This window comes from Leucoraja erinacea, chromosome 19 (genome assembly GCF_028641065.1).
Source record: "Leucoraja erinacea ecotype New England chromosome 19, Leri_hhj_1, whole genome shotgun sequence".
In the NCBI taxonomy this organism is placed as follows: domain Eukaryota; kingdom Metazoa; phylum Chordata; class Chondrichthyes; order Rajiformes; family Rajidae; genus Leucoraja; species Leucoraja erinaceus.
The window spans coordinates 18,124,185-18,145,062 of record NC_073395.1 but is presented as its reverse complement, the minus strand read 5'-3'; the positions used below and the strand labels follow the sequence as shown (position 1 = coordinate 18,145,062).

At 49.1% G+C, this 20,878-nt stretch overlaps 2 protein-coding genes across 5 annotated transcripts in view; one reads left to right on the top strand and one right to left on the bottom strand.

The window, feature by feature from the left end:
* Positions 1–7,629, top strand: part of ric8b (RIC8 guanine nucleotide exchange factor B) — a 35,470-nt gene extending 27,841 nt beyond the window's left edge. Inside the window, exons 8-10 of the mRNA XM_055650485.1 lie at positions 1,747–1,891; positions 2,382–2,501; positions 5,901–7,629. Of these exons, the coding sequence (XP_055506460.1) occupies positions 1,747–1,891; positions 2,382–2,501; positions 5,901–6,012 (377 nt within the window). The 3' untranslated portion in view covers positions 6,013–7,629. The remainder of the gene's footprint in view (positions 1–1,746; positions 1,892–2,381; positions 2,502–5,900) is intronic.
* Positions 7,630–14,565: 6,936 nt separating this feature from the next.
* On the bottom strand, positions 14,566–20,397 carry zgc:153031. Of its 4 annotated transcripts, XM_055650481.1 has the most exons (7): positions 20,046–20,397; positions 19,904–19,953; positions 19,480–19,576; positions 17,828–17,954; positions 17,332–17,447; positions 16,764–16,867; positions 14,566–14,861 (listed from the first exon to the last, which is right to left on the bottom strand). In XM_055650481.1, the coding sequence occupies exons 1-7, from the start codon at positions 20,207–20,209 to the stop codon at positions 14,851–14,853; spliced, it is 669 nt and encodes a 222-aa protein (XP_055506456.1). In that variant the 5' UTR covers positions 20,210–20,397; the 3' UTR covers positions 14,566–14,850. The 4 variants fall into 4 exon arrangements, with proteins under 4 accessions (XP_055506456.1, XP_055506457.1, XP_055506458.1 ...); XM_055650482.1 differs by lacking the exon at positions 16,764–16,867; XM_055650483.1 differs by lacking the exon at positions 19,480–19,576.
* Positions 20,398–20,878: the final 481 nt, after the last annotated feature.

Here is a 20,878-nt window from a genome sequence, read left to right as displayed (position 1 = left end):
AAATGTCAAAGATCATCAGCGTAGTTTTCCTCACTCCACATATGCTTCCTGACCTGCTGGGTATCTCTAGTATTTTCTTTCATTTCGGTGTGTTGTCCCTCACAGATCCAGTGTTTTGTTTTCTTCCTCCTCTGCTCTCATTCATATCCTCCGTTTACATCAGACTATTGATTGATTCACAAGCCTTCCCCGCCCTCTCCCAGCCAGCACTGCCACCATACTTTTCATTCCATCTCTCCTGCTCTCCACCCTATCACCCACATTCCCTTTTGTTCTCTCCATCCTCCCCCTTCACTTAAGACGTGCTTGATTTTTAACGTCTCCGAGTTCAGATGAACGGCTGCTGACCTCAAGTATTCACTCTCGTTTCCGTCCAGCAGACATTGCCCATTATTCAGCATCTCCAGCATCTCTCGTTAGTCAGATTGCCGAATTGAATTGAATATATTTAGGAATTTGTAGATTGCTCCAAGGAAGGCATCGCTCCTCCCGCTCTGTCACTAAAACAAACTCCACCTGTCCCACTGATACTGGGTGGCAGCTGGGGAAGGAACATGGTGCACAGAGTTAACACTTATAGAACAAGGCTGGACATGTTCCTGGTCAAAGTGCCGTGAAAGGACAAAGCAGCCTTTCTGTGATGCCTTTCGTCATCTCAGGAAGTCACTGAATCCTTCACAGACCATTAAATACTTTTTGAAGAGTTGTTATTGCTGTAATGTAGGACCATTTCCATTTGATCCCCCCCCCCCCCATCCTCACCTCAATCCCCTCTCCCCCATCGCCTTCCGCCCTTCAGCTTTACATTTCACTCCTCTCCTTATCTGACACCCTTTTCTCTCCTTTTCACCCCCAGCCTTTGTCACTTACTCCACCCATCCGGCAATCACCCACCACCCTCAACTGTATCCACCTATCACTTGCCAGACTTTGTCCCACCACCACCTCCATCTTCCAGATTTCTCCTCCCTGCTCCATCAGTCTGAAGAAAGGCCCCAACCAGAAATGTTGCCTGACCATTCCCTCCACAGATGCTGCCTGCCTCGCTGAGTTTTTTCCAGCATTTTGTTTTATAATACAATATCCAGTTTGCACATAGAAAACTCCCACAAACAAAAACACAAACAGAAACCAGAACGTGTGCAGAGTTTCATTAGCTCCTCAGTTCCTTATTGTCATTCCTTTCACATTCACCTACTAATTACATTTTGTTTCAATGAATCACTGACAAGATTGCACCGTAGATGGTTCAGATTATGACCTCCGACCATCATGGGATTTGAGACCAATATCTTTGAGCAAAGTGCTGCCCATCTCTTCCTTGCTGGATGTAAATTCCCTAAAACTAGCAGTACATAATGCACTCCACTTCCCCCTCTCAGACACTGTTAATATGCAGTGCAAGGCGGCACAGAAATACATTGCATTTCCTGCCTTATTTTACATGCTCAGTTTTGACGGTGATGATGAAGATGATGATACCTTATTGTCACACGTACCTAGGTACAGCAACATTTTTTTGTTTTTGCATACAAAGTACACAAAAGAGTTGTCGCAAAGGCGGCGATGAAGTTACAAAAAGTACTCATCCCTTCTTCGTCCCCCCCCCCCATCGGGTCACACTTAGTTTTCGGTGTGCCCCCCCCACCCCCACAAAGGATCCAGTGGTAGTTGACCTTGCGCTTCTATCTGGAAGTGCTTCTGAGATCGAATGTGCAGTAACACGTGGTTGCCTCTTCCTTGCAGTCGACTGCCTGTTAAAGTACGCGGGGTACGGGAATGCGGCCGGCCTGCTCGCTGCCCATGGACTGCTGGCCGGAGGAAGGGGCAACGGGGTGTACTCCGATGATGAGGATACGGACACTGAAGAGTACAAATGTGTCAAATCTTTGTAGGTGACTTTACAAATTATTCTTGTGGTTTGGCATTAGAAGTGCAGTGAGAATGTGAAGGGGAATGTTGGGGGGGGGGGGAGGGAAACAGTGGATGGAGATGAGTAAAAGCATTTGATATTTATGGAGGGGATTGGATATTGACTGTATGGAATGGGTTTACAAAGGGTAAAACCACCAGGATGGTGTAATGATGGAACAGCTACTGTGGGAAGTGATATTTCTTGACACCGGGGCTGCACGTTTGGTTCACCATCCCATGCTGTGCTTCCATCCCGCATCGCCTTCCCCCGCCCCACCTTCCCCCCCCCCCCCCCCCTTCCCCCGCCCCACCTTCCCCAATCCCACCTTCTCCCAACCCATCTTCCCGCGCCCCACCTTCCCCCCCCCCACCCGCGCCCCACCTTTTTGGGAAAATTAACTTTAACCTAACAGAGTGCTGTGTAGTTACTGTCTGTTTTCCACCTCTGTGCCCACTCTGAATTGCAGTATTAACCCCATCACTGGTCATATCGAAGATCCAAAGCCCAATCCGATGGACGGGATGACAGATGAGCAGAAAGAGTACGAAGCAATGAAACTCGTCAATATGTTTGACAAGTTATCCAGGTATGTCCCTGTTTTCTGTCCATGAGCTCCTGCAACACATTTCTATGAACAGGTTTGTTATAGTACATAGAACATTGAACCGTACAGGAACAGACCCTTCAGCCCACAGTGTCCGTGCCACATACGATGTTAAGTTAAAACGCTTATCTCCAGATTCAGGGACAGTTTCTTTCTGTTATCAGGCAACTGAAGCATCCTATCAGCAATGATTTCAGAATGTGTTATTTTTTCCCCCACAAAGTAACATGCTTAATGTTTAAGAGAATCAAATCTTTCTGAAGGAAAGAGTGAAGAAGTGTCTCGACCACGAAATGTCACCCATTTCTTCTCTCTCGAGCTGCTTGTCTCACTGAGTTACTCCAGTATTTTGTGTCTATCTTTCTGCAGTGCTAGAAAAGATGAGGGTGGACGAACAGCTTGGGCGTGTTCTCTCAGTTGGAAGTCAAACAATATTGTAGTGGCGTCTTTGTTAGGTTATTCAAGTATTACCTCTGGACACCTTGATGCGCCTGTGGTTCCTTGCCAACCTCTCCCAGGGGCCAGGAATCTATGCGAATTAGCGCAGCCAATTACTGGAGCAGGGGCATACAGGAACCTCCACAAAGGTCAATGCGGAACATGTTGCCACCAACATTCTCATTAAAAGCATTAGTTTAATTAACAGCCCATTGAAGGTGACAATCAGCTTTCAGTCTCTCTCTCTCTCTCTCTCACTCTCTCTTCAGAGCCCATCTCCCACATTTGATGCCTGGTGAAAAGATTAGAACTAAAATGTGGCTCTCAATTAGGGAAGGATGAACCTCCATCCAATGCGAGCGACAGGCTCTGCTCAGGGCAACAGCTATTCAGCTCTGTTCAATGGGCAAGGTGCAGATACAGTAATTAATTACAGGTATCTGTTCTGCCACACACAACAGCCAGAAAGACTATTGTTCAAAAGGACTGACTCACAGTTATGGCAATGCGAGGATGTAACCTGCATCAGTGAAGGTGGCTCTCGGGAGACAGAGCATCAGAGAGGAATGCAAGCGGCATGCTGCTTAATTGAGGCACAGACGGCTTATTAAGGAATCCAGAGCCTGAAATCAAATTATTTCTTAATTGAGACCTCCTTTCCACAAAGGTGCTAAGATTGTGTTTTGTACACAGGGAATAATTGCACTGAGCTGGTATGTGATGCCGTGGATATCTTGACAGCAAGCCTTTCCCTTAGTTACTCCCAGCACAGTATTTGTGGTAATGTGCTCAATACGGGACACTGATGCCATGTTCTGAATTAGCATCTTCTCACCTCCTGCGAGACAGGACGGCAGGACGCACATCTCCGGCCAGGCCAGAACGCTGGCTCCATGGTGCATGCTGGCGAGGCCTAACAGTGAGAGGGGATCAGGATGCATCACAGCATGGTTTGGCAACAGCTCTGCCCAAGACTGCAAGAAATCGCGGAGAGTGGTAGCTGTAGCCCAGTGCATCACACAGACCAGACTCCCCACCATCGATTCCATCTACATTTCGTGCTGCCTCAGGAGAACAGCAAACTTAATCAAGGACCACTCATACCCCCATCATTCCCACTTCTCTCTCCCGTCAGGCAGAAGATAGAAAAGCTTGAAAGCACAGATTCAGGAACAACTTCTTCCTCACTCTTATCTGAACTCTACATTCCTCTACTGAATGGTACTCCTGTAGGCTAGGGTCTAGTCCGATCTTCCAAACGACCACCATTTTAGACTTTCCTCTTGTTTTAATCTCCACTTTCTCTGTAACTGCAACGCTGTAACACTATATTCTGCACTCTGGCATTTTCCTCTGTGTACCTGTTGTACACGTGTGTGGCTAGATTGTACTCGTGTACAGTATAATTTGACAGGAGAGCATGCAAACAACGCTATTCACTGTGCCTTGGCACATATGACGATGATAACCCAACACTTGCATTTTGATGCCTCCCTAGATGCAGAGGACTTAAAGTTGATTTTATTTTAGTGTATTTAGTATTTTAGCTGCAGATTTTCTGCAACAAGGATGAGGTGAAAATCGTGAACTAATGGAGAGCGGGTGAAGATCAAGGGGCTGAACAGGCTGCGTGCAGTAGTCTTAGATTTTGGGATGGGAACCACAACTATTTGCAAGGACAGGATGGTCCAGTGTCAGTAGCACCCGATATTTGTTGCTTGAGTTGATGCACGATGGGAGTGGGGTGACGATCCTCGGGCAGGGAGTGCAGACATGAGGAGCAAGGCACTGGGCTCTTGGGAGGGGACTGTGGCTGAGTGATTACATTCCTGCCTCTCCTCGGCTATGCTGCATTGAAGTTGAACTCTCTGTCACGGTGGCAGCATTTGTGGTCGGAACGGTGCAGAGTGTGGTGTTGTGACTCCAGATCAGCATCCATACTGTGGCTACGGGCAGTGTGTGTGTTTCCATAGCAAGAGGTGAACCCAGGGTATAATCCGAGTCGGGTTTGGTGCAATGGTAAAGGAGACACAACTATACATGAGGGTACACAAAAATGCTGGAGAAACTCAGCGGGTGCAGCAGCATCTATGGAGCAAAGGAAATAGGCAACGTTTCGGGCCGAAACCCTAGAAGGGTTTCGGCCCGAAACGTTGCCTATTTCCTTCGCTCCATAGATGCTGCTGCACCCGCTGAGTTTCTCCAACATTTTTATGTACCTTTGATTTTCCAGCATCTGCAGTTCCTTCTTAAACAACTATACATGAGAATTGCTTTAAAACTGGAAATGACTGGATGGCTGTGAAATCTGTGGTTAATATTTTAATCCACATTTATCTCGTATTGTGGACGTTTTCCTGGATGTTTGAGTTGTATTTGCCCAGGTGCAGCTTTGCTTCTGATTGGGGAATCATTAGATCGGGCATCGGCACACTGGGTAGATGTAATTGGATTAGCTGTGAAGAGGCACAAAGTCCCTTTGAAGAGATTACACTGACTGACAATTTTATAATTAAACTTTGTTGAACAATGGGGGCTGGAGATGAGGCATGCCAGTGAGAATCTCCCTGCAGGTCCTCCAGAGCCCCTGGAGTTGACACGGGGTTCGAGTTGGAGGGGCGATTGCTCTATTTACTGAAACTAAATAAATTTGCTGACTTGAATGCATTTAATGAGTTTGCTTTCAGCCTGGGAGGGGATAGGGGCAGCAGGTTGAGCATGGGGAGAGCATTCTTTCGGACAATGTCTCCACATCCTGTTCTAGATTCATTAGGGTTGACTTTGCTTCAGGCTTTAATTGGTTTAAGCGGGTCTAATAAAACTCTTGGAATGAGATTTGTGTTTAGGGTGTGTGGGCTTTTCTTTCTCCCTGGTTTTTGGGGGCAGTGGTGAAGGCAGCTGTCACCTGCCCATCCTCACCGCAATGTGGCTTGTGTTTTGCAGGGAGCAGATCATCAAGCCGATGAGAGTCAAAGCGGACGGGACAATGGGTCCATTGGAGGAGGCAGCTAACGAGTGCATCAGCGATCACGACTCCAGCTCGGATTCTGATTAGAACATCCAGCAGACTCTGTACAAAACCCTGCTTTATTTTTAGTGGTACTTGACTCGGTATATCGTGGGCTATTTAGACCAAACTCGTTCATGTACGTTAGATCCTTTCTTTAATGCAGGTACCTGCCTGTGTGTGGGGGCAGATCGAGGTTGTGCTGCTCCTGCCCTCTTGCTTGGTTGTAGATATTACCAGGTTGTTCCTGTTTTGCCACGGCCCCTGACCGAGGATGTGAGCGGTGTACAGAGGCAGCGAGATGCGATCAACGTTGTCTCTGATCCACGGGTGGAGCACCGTGTACAGGTGCCGCCTTGGATGCTGCTCCAGAATCGGCAGATTGGTGAGCGTTACTCCAACCTTGGATTACAATAACCCTGAACACGAGTTCTTACCAAAGCCCTTGTCCATCTGAACTTTAAAAATCGAACTTAAATTGACAACACAAAAAATAGTGCTTTACAGCACAACATCTCACTCAAGTGGGGCCATTGATGTGCTAACGTCTGTTATTGAACACAAATTTGTCCCCTGAGTAAAGGTTGGGGGAAATATTGAGCTCCAGTGTCGTGACAACGTGAGGCAAAGACAGCATGCTTTATTTGACCAATATACAGTTTAAAGATAGTCACAGGCGACTCCTTAAAGTAATGTAGAGAAACATCACAGCCCCTTTTGCACACTCCAGATACTCCAAATTTGTTGAATGATCGAGTAATTTATTTGTGGTGCTGCTGTCGAGTGCCAGTTGTCCACTGGTCTACTGACTGACACTTGGCAGCGTGTGACTTCTCTCAGGTAACAGCTGGCACGTGTAGAGCAAGCAGCAGCTGTGCAACACCTGGGGAGTGCAGTGCTGCCGTCCCTGCATTGCACTACAGAAGCCTGCAGTAGCTCCCCTGTTCCACACACTAAGAATGGTTTTAAATGTAATTACCGAAACAGATTAATAGTGTATGTTTCAGACGTGATCAGTCTGAGTACAGATCAAATTAGTATAATGGCCGAGGAAGGTCATCAGTTTAAATTCCACGTTATGTAAATGTTACATGAAAGTGTGCATGCACTGGGCCGTGTTTATTGCATGTGTTCATACTTGGAGCAGCACACTATATTAGGCATGCTTAAAAACAAGCTCACAACCTTCATCATTATAACAAGTTGAAATAGAAACCCATTGTCCATGAAGGTGAAGTCTTGAAAAACTTGAGATTAAAAAAAAAAAAATTCTTAATATTTTAAAGGTAATTATATTTCTTGTAATTAATTTTCTGCAAAAAGATAATGTCAGGGAAAAACAACTTCTTACAGTTACAGTGCTGTTATAAATGACCTCCGGATGTGAGCTATCTCAAGGATTAGCGATCCCAGGGGCAGATTGTTCAAGATTCTATGACAATCCACAATATACTCATTACAAACGGTTCCCTTTAGCTGTCAACCTTCTACACTAGCTCTGCAAAGTCATGCTTTGATTGTATTGAAAACTGCAACTCATGGAAATAGAAAACTCCTGTATGAAAGTTGAAATACTTTTCTAGCTTGTGATAATGAATAAGGTTTTGTGTTTTGGGGCCTCTTCACCCTTCTGTACTATAAATCAATAAAGTGATTGTTAATGTTGATTAGTCCACGGGATTTGATCGAGTTGTTCTCATGAGCATGAATGCATCAATGTCATCATTTTATCAATTCATCTTAACATGAATTAAAGATTCAATGCCAGATATGTCACAAGATACCGGAGCAGGATGAGACCACTCGGTCCATCAAGCCTTCAGTCTGATCACGGCTGGTCCATGCTGGCCTTCATTCCTCTGCACCAGTTCCCCAAACACCTACAACCCTCAATCTATCAAATACTCATCAATCTCCACTGTCAATACATCTATTGATCCAGTCTCTGCCACCCTCAGAGGCGGGGAGTTCCAGAAACTTCTGTGTACCTCAATTTTACATGACCAGCTTGGCGTAGTGATGTCCCCTTGTTGGTGACTCTTCCACGAGTGAAAACATCTTAATAACTATCGGCGCCTCCTCGAGATCTTATCTGTGTGAATAAGGTCGCCTCTCGTTCTTCTAAAGTGCAAGGAACACAGCGGGCGCTGAGAGACATTGGAGATGACTAGCTGTGAGGAGAATGTTTCCTCCTTTGGAAATGCTCGCTGTGAACGTTGAAAGTCAAGTTATTGACAAAGAATAGAAAATAGGTGCAGGAGTAGGCCATTCGGCCCTTCGAGCCAGCACCGCCATTCAATGTGATCATGACTTATGCAGAATCCTCTTCCTGCTTCCTCCTCACTTCCTTTGATTCCGTTATCCCAAAGAGCTATACTCGGCAGCAACTCACACATTCACTGCATTTCAGGGAGAGGGGAAGAGATCACCTGTAGCCGAGAGGGGTCCTCGCCTGTAATTCGGTGGCCTGGGGCAAGGTCTGGACCAACCTGCTGCCGCCTGTTTCCTCTCTGGTTATTTGCAACAAGCGGGTTGGTTGTGAATATAACCGGTGTCCCTACGTGGGGCGATAACGTGCTCACTAACTGCCAGAAAGCTGGAATATCCCGCACAGAGATTGTGACACCAGCACATGGCTGGGTCCGGACCGGGCGAGTGAGCGCTCAGTCTGCCGGTCAGCCCGGAACTAGGGAGCTGGACCATGGGGACTGTGGACTGGGGCAGGTCACCAGAGGCTGCAGAGATGCCACTGCATCTGGGCTTCACGCCGGCTCGCTGTGACCATGGAAGAGGCTGCACAGACCCAGTGCAAAAGATGCCCCATCACCTCTCTTCACCCAACCTCTCGCTTTGAACCCACGTCCTTCAGTTTTTGACACTCCTAGCAGGAGAAAATAATTGTACTGTCCACTCCAGCCCTCACTGGACGGAGAGGGGAGGTGAGTCGGAGGGAGAGGAAGGGAAGGAGGGAGGGAGGCGAGGGAGAGTGTGGTAGGGTAGGGGAGGGAGTGGGAAGGGAGGAGGGGGTGGGGGGGCGAGGGAGAGTGTGGCAGGGTAGGAGGGAAAGGGGGAGGTGAGGAGGGAGATGGGCAGGGTGGATGGGAGGGGGGGGGGGGGGGGGGGGGGGGAGGGAGGGAGCCTGGAATGGTGTCCGGCCGAGCTGTGGGAAAACAACCCCCATCCGTACATTCTCCCTCTGACTCCGTGTCTACCCCGGGCGCTCCGGTTCCCTGCCGCGTCCCAGCCACATGTGAGAGCGGAGGGGCAGAATAAATGCAGGAAATAGTGGGTTGGGGAGGGGGTGGAGAGGACGTGGGGGGAGGAGGGGGGGGGGGGGGGGGGGGGGGGGGGGGGGGGTAATCTGAATCTGACATTGGACCTAGTCCTGTCAGCTCTAACCCTGACCTTCCCATCATCTCTACTCGTCGCACCCTCGATGGAGGTCAGTGCATTGGTCAAACACGTCTTTCCTCACAGATCCACACTCACATCAGCAATTCTTCTCCAGCTGTTTATTACAATCTTCACCGCAGCTTCCATGTATAGTTTGTGTGGCCACCTCTCACGTAAACCCATCAGATCCTTGTGATCTTCGGTTTAAACCAGCATCTGCAGTTCCTTCCCACACATTCCTCTTTTAAACTTGTTCAAGAAGTTGCTGGAAAATCGAAAGTACACAAAAATGCTGGAGAAACTCAGCGGGTGCAGCAGCATCTATGGGGCGAAGGAGATAGGCAACGGGACGAAACGTTGCTTATCTCCTTCGCTCCATAGATGCTGCTGCACCCGCTGAGTTTCTCCAGCATTTTTGTGTACCCTCTTTTAAACTTGTTCAGCAACATAAATGTGTATTTAATCTTCCCAGAAACTTCCAACAGAGCTACGTTTCCCTCGGTAAGAGTTTACTCTCTGTGCAGCTTTCCAATTCCAACTTCTCCAATTCGAAATTATTTTTGCCAACATTTATTATGAAAAAATCCCAACAAAACTCGCCGGTTGGAATAAACTCCAGAGAAACTGATACTGTTTCTGGCTATCTCAACCCTCTTTCCTTTATGAATTACAACATGTTAAAACAATGATTTGTATTTCTTTTTTTAACATGTTTAAACTAATGAAAGTCCTAAAGTGTTTAACAGCCAAACAAAAATAAATGCAGTGTTATTACGGCAGATGCAGATTTAAAAAATCACGTTTTTTTTAATGCAGGAACGGCAGATGCTGGTTTACTCACTCTATACTCATGACTACGTAGCCGGTCATAGAGCGAACCCCGTCATCAAATTCGCTGATGACACCACTGTTGTGGGATGTATCACTGATGGAGACGAGTCAGAGTACAGAAGTGAGATCGACCGATTGACCAAATGGTGCCAGCACAACAACCTGGCTCTCAACACCAGCAAAACCAAGGAACTGATTGTGGACTTTGGAAGGGGTAGGATGGGGACCCACAGTCCCGTTTATATCAACGGGTCAATCGTGGAAAGAGTCAAGAGCTTCAAATTCCTGGGCGTGCATATCTCTGAAGATCTCACCTGGTCCCAGAACACTGATTCAATTATAAAGAAAGCACATCAGCGCCTCTACTTCCCGAGAAGATTACGGAGAGTCGGTATGTCAAGGAGGACTCTCTCGAACTTCTACAAGTGCATAGCAAAGAGCATCGTGGCTTGGTGCGGCAACTTGAGCACCCAGGAGCGGAAAAGACTGCAAAAAGTTGTAAACACTGCCCAGTCCATCATCGGCTTTGACCTCCCTACCATCGAGGGGATCTATCGCAGTCGCTACCTCAAAAAGCAGCATCATCAAAGGTCCACACCATCCTGACCACTCACTCAGCTCCCATCTGCAACATCCAGGTTCAGGAATAATTACTTCCCCACAGCCATCAGGCTATTAAACTCAACTCAAACAAAACTCTGAACATTAATAGCCTATTGCAATTAATCTGATTACTTATGTCTGTATACATATATATTCAATGGTATATGGTCACACTGACCTGTTTTGTATTTATTTATGCCTACTATATTCTGTTGTGCTGAACCAAAGCAAGAATTTCATTGTCCTAGCTGGGACACATGACAATAAATTCTCTTGAATCTTGAATCTTGAATTACACCATGTTAAGACAATGATTTGTATTCTTTTTTTTATCATGTTTAAACTATTGAAAGTCCTAAAGTGTAAAGTGTTTAACAGCCAAACAAAAATAAATCAAAGTGTTATTTTTGACTAGGAATTGCAGATAAAATAACACGGTTTTTTTGACGCAGGAACGGCAGATGATGGTTTGCCATTTGTTTTCCTATCAGAGAGTGGATTCCAAGTGAGCTGGGATCCGCATATCCCGTAGCCCGCCACAGGGTGGAGACCTTGAGTCCTCGGGCTTGGGTCCTGATGTGCACACATTCTCCCACCTCTGACCCAGGTCTCCCACCTGAAACATTAACTATTTCTCTCTCCACGGATGCCCCCTGACCTGCTGAGTTTCAGTGCTGTGGTTTACAGGAGGGGTGGGGGCAGTCGCACCCAGGGAGAGAATCACCTTGCTGGCTGGAGAAGGCACCTGGGAGAGCTTCATCACAGCTGGTCAAGGCAGTGACTCACCATCGCCTCCCCCTGGCCAATCTAATCAGGACAATCGCCATGGTCTAGGTTATGAAATCATATGGTCACACAGCACAGAGACAGACCCTTTGGCCCACAGAGTCAATGCTGACCATCAAGTACCCGCCCATCTATACTATCCTGTTTACCATCACTTTGACTGCAGCGTTCCTTTGCTAGGGTTATACAGCACGGAAATAAGGGCTTTGGCCCTATGTTCACGCTGACCAAGATGTGTGTTCAGATTAGATATATGCCATTTATTGTCACTATACATTTACAGTGAAATTGAAAGATAACTATACATGTACAGTGAAATTGAGATTCGTCTCATTGTCCTGTGTTCGACCCATATCCCTCCAAACATCCTCTACCCATGTCACTGTCCAAATGTCCCCAGATTCCTCCAGTTTGAATCAGGTGCTGGTCCTGATTCCTGATAAACGTAGTGGCACTGCCAACCTCCACCTCCACTTTCTTCCCTGCCCCAACAGCTGTTGAAAACCTTCTGCCGCTGCACCACAGAGAGCATATTAACGTATGGCATCTCTGTGTGGTATCTTAGCTGCAGGGAGGCGGAGAGGAGAGCTCTTCAGCGCGTCGTCCACAGAGCGCAGAAGATTATTGGGACACAGCTACCAGCCTTGGAGGGCATCTACCACACACGGTGCCTCAGGAAGGCCGTCAGCATCCATAAAGACTCCTCACACCCTTGTAATGGACTGTTCGAACTACTTCCCTCCGGCAGACGTTACAAGGCCTTCTACGCCCGAACCTCCAGACTCAGGAACAGCTTCATTCCCAGAGCTATAGCGGCTCTGAACCAGCCCTGCTGAGTGCCCCCCCCCCCCCTGGACTGTCTCCCTCGGATGGTCACGTCGCACAGACACATCTACACTTTAGTCTGTTTGAACTGATTTGACTATTTTACTGTTTTTTATACAATCCATGTTCTCGGGATATCTAAATCTAAATGTTATTAGTTATTTATGTTATGACATTGGATGGAAGCTGCATACCAAATCTCGTTGCACTTATGTGCAATGACAATAAAATATATTATTATTATTATTCCCCCTCCCTCTCTGCCTCCGCCCCCAGCTCTTATCCCCGCCCCTCTCCCCCACTCCCAGCCACCACCTCCACCGCCAATCTCTCTCCCACTCCTCCTCCCCCCCTCCACCCTCTGAGGGAGTGTGGTCCACGCTGTTGGCGAGGTGTTGGGATTAGTGAGTGTGTTTCTGAGTTAGTTGCTGTCACTGGGTGCGGTTCTTGCCTCTAGTTAGATGACGAGACGCATCCCTGTGTCCCCCTGGTGGCCAGCAAAGGGGGCGATTATATAACAACACCCCCGCTCCCACACCCCAACTTAAAGCTAACCAGACCACTCCCTGTCCCACCTCATTCTGAAGCATGAACTGTTTCTCTCTCTCCTTTGACGCTGCCTCCAGCCATTATTTCACAATGCCATCATACATGCAAGGAAACTGGTTAATCAAGAAAAACATGAATTCAATAAAATTCCCCGCGTATATGGACCACTTCCCACAACATCAGCAATGCGGTGGCAACTCCAGAATGCAGCAAACAATTGCAGGACAGTGTAGGTAGATGCTGGTTTACACCGAAGATAAGACACAATATGCTGGTTTGGGCAACATCTCTGGAGAAAATGGACAAGTAATGTTTCAGACTGAGACGCTTCATGAGACTGGGTTCTGACCCGAAACGTAACCTGTCCATCTTCACCAGAGATGCTGCCTGACCCATTGTGTTACTCCAGCATTTTGTGTCTATCTACTTGCAAGATGGTCCTGAAGGTGACATATCCTTGATCATAAGGATCCCTTGAAATAAGACAGTTCTTCCTCCTGCCTGTCACTCAGTGACTGAGCAACACCTGACCTCAGGGAGGCACATGCATGCAAGACTGTGAGAGTTCAGGGTCAACTTAGAAAATCTAGCCCTGGAGGAGGCAAGGATGGTGAGTTGACAAAAGATAGTGAAGGGTTGATCGGAGGAAATGTGTGTCTGGAATCCAGTTGTATAATGCGTGGAATCGAATGAGTCAGTTGCAGTTTACAGGGGATGTAGGAGTGAATTTAATAAAGAAATTAGGACAAAAGGGGGCCACAAAATGATCATGGCAGAATCCTAAAATTGTTTCTGTGCATTAGGGCAGATAAGGAAGGATGAGGTCCACACAGGGCCCAGAGGCTAATCTGTGGTGGAAGCTGGGAATATGAGCGGGTTCTGAATGAACACTTTTTATCAGTTTCCCCATGGGCGAGGAAGGGTGGGGGCCGGAGGGTTCAGGAAGGGGTACACTGACATTCCTCCATCAGGAAGCAGGGGGTGTGAAAGATACTGACTCTCGCTAGGACCCCAGGGTCAGGCGGGATCTACCTCAGGGAAGTGAGGGAGGAGATGGCTTGTACTCCGACCAGGGTAATTGCTTCTTTGTTAGCCATGAGTGAGGTGACAGAACACGGAAGGGTGATCGGTGTTGTGCGCTTGTACGGAGGGTGTTTGGGAGAGACCTGGAGATTGGGAAGGGTCATTGGAGACAGGCTGCAGGAACACCCCACCCTTAGTGATGGGGTCCCTGTGTAGGTGTACGAGACAGTGATGGTGTCCCAGTGTGAGTGTACGTGACACTGACGATCCCAGTGTGAGTGTGCAAGACACTGATGATCCCACTGTGAGCTTACGACACAATTTAGTATCCCAGTGTGAGTGTGGGACACACTGATTGTGTCGCAGTGTGAGCATGCGACATCGATGGTGTCCCAGTCTAAGACACAATTATGGTGTCCCAGTGTGGGAGTGGGAGACACTGAAGGCGTCCCTTGTGTGTAAGATAGTTTTAATGTACGGGGATGGCTGGGCAGCGCGGACTTGGTGGGCCGAAGGGCCTGTTTCTGCGCTGTACCCCAAAACAAAACTAAAATATAATAAAGAATAAAAAATAAATAATTTCACCATATCTTATGATTTTTGTTATTTTATTGTCATAGAACCACAGGACATGTGTCGTGAAGTGACAGGATCTTGATCCCCAGTAATGGTGATATTCGCCCAGCTTGCCCACCAGGGACCTGTTGCAGGTCTCGAACCACAGCAGATGCGGGTGGATGTTGGAAATGAACCAAGACTTGTTTACTGCAGTAGATACGTTTCAAATTGTTGGAAACAACAACGTGGATTCACTTCAGACATTAAATATCTGTCGGACACGAGAAAAAACATCATGTGCTGGAGAACTTCAGCTCATCACGCAGCATCTGCAGAGACAGAAAAACGGATCATAAGTGATCGGAGCAGAATTAGGCCATTTGGTCCATCAAGTCTACTCCGCCATTCAATCATGGCTGATCTCCATTCTCCTACCTTCTCCCCATAACCCCTAACACCTGAACTAATCAAGAATCGATCAATCTCTGCCTTAAACATATCCATTGACAGCCTCCACAGATGCCGATGGCAATGAATTCCACGCGAGGAATCGTTGACCTGAACTTTAACTCTTTCTCTCCAAGGTGAAATCATTTATTGTGTCTACAGCAACAAACAATTTTCTGGAGGAACTCACTAGGTTGAGGAGCCTCGCTTGAGGAAGTTGTCAGGCAACGTTTTGGATTGGGACCCTTCCCTGACTGGAAGGATGGAGGTGAGATGGAGAGTGGGGGGGGGGTGCAGGGTAGGAACTGGCAAGTGATAGACGGATCCAGATCAGGAGGGGTTGATTGGTAAATGGAGTGAGATGGGGGAGGGAAGGTGGGGATGGCAACAGAGGTTGTGAGGTGATGAGTGGAGAACAAAGGGCTGGAGAGGGTTCAATCCGATGAGGAAAGGTGAAGCATGGAAGCAGATGAGGGACTGACTGCAGCCGCGGCCATGCCTGGCAACAGGCCTGGCTTGCTGCCGCGGCAACGAGAACCAGCCCGGAGCGTTTACCACTGAGCTCTTCGCATGGACCGGAATCGAGGGAGTCGGAGAGAGGGCCAGTAAGTGGACCGGTGGCGGGAAGCAGTGCAGGGCCTTGACGGTGGAGAGAGTGGTTACAGGCCCTGCAGCAGCCTGGGGCTGTGTTCCAACCGCAGGCCCGGCATTCCTGGAGTGGGTAGGCCGCCGACACTGGCCCCTGCTCGGCATGTGGATCGGAAACTGGGAAGGAGGTGGGGGGGGAGACAGTGGCGGGTGCGGAAACTGGACATAGGGCCCGGTGAGAAGAAATAAGGGGGGGGGGGGGGAAGGGTCTTTGTGGCCATCTGCAGTTGGGAATGTAAAATGGCACCAAAATGGCACTTCTTGCATAAGGCCTCAATGGGCTGCTCTGTGCATTCTGTACTGATTGTGCTTATGTACCAGGATAGTCTTGCTGAGCTTTATGTAAAAAATGTACTTCACCGCACCTGGTACAGGTGACAATAAGGAAACCAGTGGAGGAAAGGTGGGCACAATGTGGAAGTGGGGGAAACCAATGGGGTGAATGACGGATGGACTGGGTGGGGGAGGGGAACGAATGGAGGCAGGGGTCAGTGGGGTGGGGTTCAAGATAGGGGTTGTGTGAAAGGACCTTGGTGGATCAGGGGGAGTGGGTCACCTGGAATGGGATAATGTTCGTGCCATGGGGGTGCATGCAGACCACCCAGGTGTGGCTGAGCAGAGGGGGAGAGAGATGGCACATTGCCATGGAGGGTGGGTCAGACATGCCCTATCTCATTATTTCAGGCCTGGGATGATTAAACGGACGTTACTCTGATACACAAAAGGATGACCATGAGGCGGTCAGAACCACAAGTCAGTAGAGGTTTAGAACGCCCTTTGATTTTCACAGCATATTCCAGAAAGTTATGGGAAGTTTAATTCACCTCTACCCCATTGTGAACATCGGACTTTGTCCATGGAACTGTTACACTACGATGCTGAGAGCTACAGTATACTCTGCACTCTGTATCATCCCCTTTGTTCTACCGATTGTACTGGAGTTTGGACTGATTGAGTCTATGTTAGGGTGGGGGAAGTATATCTGATTGTTTGTACAGCGTGCAAAACAAAGCTTTTCACTGGACCCAGTGCAAGTGCCAATAATAAACCCAAACCTCTCCTGAAATAATGGGATTCACTTCAGGCAAAGCACCCGAGAGACACTTAACGGTGACAGTCATCGCTGAAACACTCACACTGCAGCCTAGGTTCGGGGTCATTGGATGGAACTTTCTGGAAAACCTGAAATTTATATTGGATGCCGTTTTCCTCTTGAATTTCACTGGGAACTCCAGGAAACCTAAGAAACAAGTGTAAATGGTCAGAGGGTCGCGAGCAAGATGACCAGATGCAGGGAGCTCTGCTTCGTGGGAATTTGTCACAGTCACTGACCCTGTGGTTCTGGGTGGGGCCACTGTCCATCTCTAACACCAGCATTGACCCAGGTTCTGCCGGTTAGCATTTGTGGCAGTGACCGACACAGGAAAATCCCCCCCCGTCCACACCCTCACCAGTCTTCTGCGGCCACTGTGTGTGTGTGTCCAGGCTGCGGGACGGGTACATTAACAATACAGACCCACAAACACGGGCAAATGGGACTAGCCCAGACGGGCCATAACACACAGCCCAACGTCCACCCCAGCAGCTGGTGATGAAACCTTAGGCAGTTCTCTCCCCGCAGATGCTGCCTGACCTGCTGAGGATCCATCCATACTCCACACAAAAAGCGGTGAGCGCAGGAGGAGAATATTTACTTGTCCTTACTTGTCCTGCAGCTGGAAGATGTCCTGGTCAAAATCTGGGAAGAAAGTGTCGCAGTGGAAGTTTGCCATGATGTTGGTCAGATAGATGCGGTCGCAGTTTGGATATCGCAAGGCTTCCTGTGACCCATAGAGAAGAGGAGGCTTGGTGTGTGTCCATCAATGACCTGCCCACGACTCTCAATGACCCCTTATGACCAATGATCCCTGTGCCCATCAATGACCCCCCATGGCCATCAATGACCCCCTAGTGTCCATCAATGACCCTCTGTGACGTTCAATGGCCCTCCTATAATGATCAATGACCCACATCCCCCCCCCCCCCCCCCCCCCCATGATCCTCAATGACTTGCAACAATGCTGCAACCAGACACTTGCCCAACGTTGGGGTTGGGACAATGTGGCAGAGAGAGCCGCTCTCACAACCCCCGGCAGCAAGGAGAGTGACCACTGGTACCATGAGCACATGGTATCCGCCTGTCTGCCCCTCACGGACCTACCTGGAAGGGCCTGGTGCCGCCCAGTACCCAGATGGTCTCGATGTGATCACTCAGAGGAGGGAGAGAGGCGAGCTGGACAGCACTGGCCAGGTCTCGGCAGAGGAAGTCCGTGCCAGCCGGCACTGAGCTGACAGAAGCAGATAACAAGGCACACATTTACTGAAACACGCACTGCCGTGAACCACACGCGTGTGACCGTTTCCCTCTGTGTGTTGCTCTGGCCCCTGTACATGTAAAGCAGTTTGTTCATCTGACTGACACACAACAACTGCAGATGCTGGAATATGGAAAAAAATAGCCAAGTGCTGGAGTAACTCTGTGGATCAGGCAGCGTCTGTGGAGGAGGAGGAGTCATGGGTGACAATTCGGGTGCAGACTGATGTAGAGTGTTAATCTGAAATGTGGTCCCTCTACATCCATAGATGTGCCTGGCCCGTTGAGTTGTTCCACCATTTCAGGAAGGATGTGGAGGCTTTGGATAGGGGGCAGAGGAGGTTGACTACAATGCTGTCTGGATTAGGAGTGCTAACTACAAGGTTGGACAAACTTGGATTGTTTTCTCTGCAGCACCAGAGATAAGGGGGGATTTTATAAAATATATTCACCCACTTTATGTAGATGGCATAGATAGGGGTAGAGAGTCGGAATGTTTTTTTTCCCCAGGGTGTAACATCAAAGACCAGCTTTAAGGTGAGTGGGGTAGAACTCAGTTTAATTTGGAATCATGTTTGGCACAGACATTTATTTTATTTTATTTTATTTTAATCAAAATTAATTGACTCAGTTATTTGTAACAATATGTACAAAATGATTCAAAATAAGACCCACCATCACAGTACAAGTAAAACAAATATTCTTAAATTATTATTTCCCCAAGCTTTTTAAGGATGCATGCCACCCTCGACGGTGCCCAGCGGTCCCCGGAAATCCCCCAGGACGCCCGTGGACAGCGCGTAATCCCTCTGTCAAACCACCCGGGTGCGGATGTAACCCCGGAAAAGGGGCAGGCAGCCGGCTGGGGCAGATCCCTCTTCCGCCTGGCGCCGTGACTGGCGGATGTCCAGCTTGGCCAGGACATCTTCAGCCCTACCCTCGCCCCCTAAGCACAGGGTGTCCAAAGGTGAGGATGGTGGGTGTGAAGTGCAGCCGGAAGGCAAGGAGCAGCCCCTTTTCCCAAAGCACAGAACATGTTGGGACACACGTACACCCCCCCCCCCCCCCCTTTCATGCAGTGTTGGAAGCATTGACTCGAACTCCCTGTGTACTGGGGCATATAGGGGCCCTTACAGAACACCCCCCCCCCCCCCCTCTGTGTACAGAGGCAGTCAGACATCCTTGTAGTATTGTCCCCTCACTACAACCTTCAGAGTAGACGGCTCAGCCTGACCCCCATCTGTGCCACCTCTCACCCGATTGTTTGCCCCCTGGCGCCACCCCTCTGCATCAACCTGCTGTCAGTGCCCACTACTGACCTGTCCCCCTTCCTGATGCCCACTGGGCCAGCTCTGTCCCACCCTCACCCCCTACCCCCCCCCCCCCCCCCCCCCGACCATTCCCACCCTTTGACCACTGTCCCACCATCCACCCAATGTCCCACCCCCTGCTAATCGGGCAACTCCCAGGCCTGGCGGGGTTTCTGACCACTGACTCACCTCAACGTGGTGCTCAGACACACTCGGTAACAGTGGGGAAGTGGGCGGGAGTCAGAGACGGCGCTTCCTCTCCCCCAGATCAGCAAGTTCTTCTTGCCTGAAAATGGGTGGAATGTGGCTCCCATCAGCAGCATTACAACACCAAAACTGGCCCTTCGGCCCAACCCGCCCTCGCCGACCAACATGTCCCATCCACACTCGTCCCACCTCCCCACGTTTGGCCCACATCCCTCTAAACCTGTCCTGATTCCATGTACCTGTCTAAATGTAGTTTAGGTCATGTTGTTATATTACCTGCCCCAACTACCTCGCCTGGCAGCTGATCCCAGACACCCCTAACCCGGGACCGCCCGCACACACGGGACACGCCCCGTCACCCCAGCCTCCACCCCCGCGGGCGGTCAGTGGACTCCCGGACACTCACTCGGATCGGAGACGGCGTCGACCTGCGACACAAACCAACTGAACTCGTTCCTGCGGAAAGAGAGGCGAGAATGAACGGAGCGGAGGCTGAGAGACCGGGTCCGGTCCTAGTTCCCGGGGCCGCCGCGCTCCCCGCTACTCACGGCAGCTCCCAGGGCAGGCGGCCGCTCCTCCCGATCCCCAGCGCCTCGTCGGCCGCGGCAATCAGGCGCAAGGGCTTCGAGTCCATCGGCGACCGGCGGCGAGCGTCGGAACCAGAGACCGTCGGCTGCGGCTTCCTTGGTGCCGCCTCTCTCTCGCATCGCATCGCACCGCCCCGAGCCAAGCCACAGCCGACCTCACCTCGGCCGCTGTCTGTGTGGAGTAGGCTCGGTCCGCTGCGTGAATCGGCCGCTGTAAACGGTCTCCTGCTGTTTATTTACGTAGAAAGGAACTGTATATGTTGGGTCACAGGCAGCATCTCTGGAGAGAAGGATTGGTTGACATTTTGGGTCTGAAGAAGGGTCTCGACGCGAAACGTCACCAATTCCTTCTCTCCAGAGATGCTGCCTGTCCCGCTGAGTTACTCCAGCTTTTTGCGTCTAGATGTTGTTATGTTATATGTTTTGGAAGCGACATGTCGACCTTCCTATTGGACCTGACTGGATGTAATTAGGATAATTGTTAAAGGTATTGTATGCCTCAGAAAGGTACAGGAAGGACACTTCTTTAAAAACTCTTACCCCCTCAGAGCCATTCATACTAACTAAACCTGTCTCATTTCTCAGTGGGGGATGAGTTGAAATTCCCTCTGTTATATCCATTACCTTTCCACCTCTGCGATTTGCTTGTATACAAATTTCTCACAGTCCCTGGCTGTTTGCCAGCCTTTAGACACAATTCAGGCATCCATAATTTTGGTTTGCATAAACAGACTGAAAAGAAACCAATATTAACACAATATTTTATTCTATTTAAAACATGAACATTTCTCCAG

What these genes read in the sequence shown, in the direction of transcription:
- zgc:153031 (XM_055650481.1), bottom strand. Translation starts at nt 20,209, where the DNA reads ATGCGATGCGAGAGAGAGGCGGCACCAAGGAAGCCGCAGCCGACGGTC. An exon ending in TGTCTGAGCACCACGTTGAG is followed by an intron (nt 17,955 to 19,479) that starts GTGAGTCAGTGG and finishes TGCTTCTGTCAG; the next exon opens with CTCAGTGCCGGCTGGCACGG. An exon ending in ATCTTCCAGCTGCAGGACAA is followed by an intron (nt 16,868 to 17,331) that starts GTAAGGACAAGT and finishes CTTGTTTCTTAG; the next exon opens with GTTTCCTGGAGTTCCCAGTG.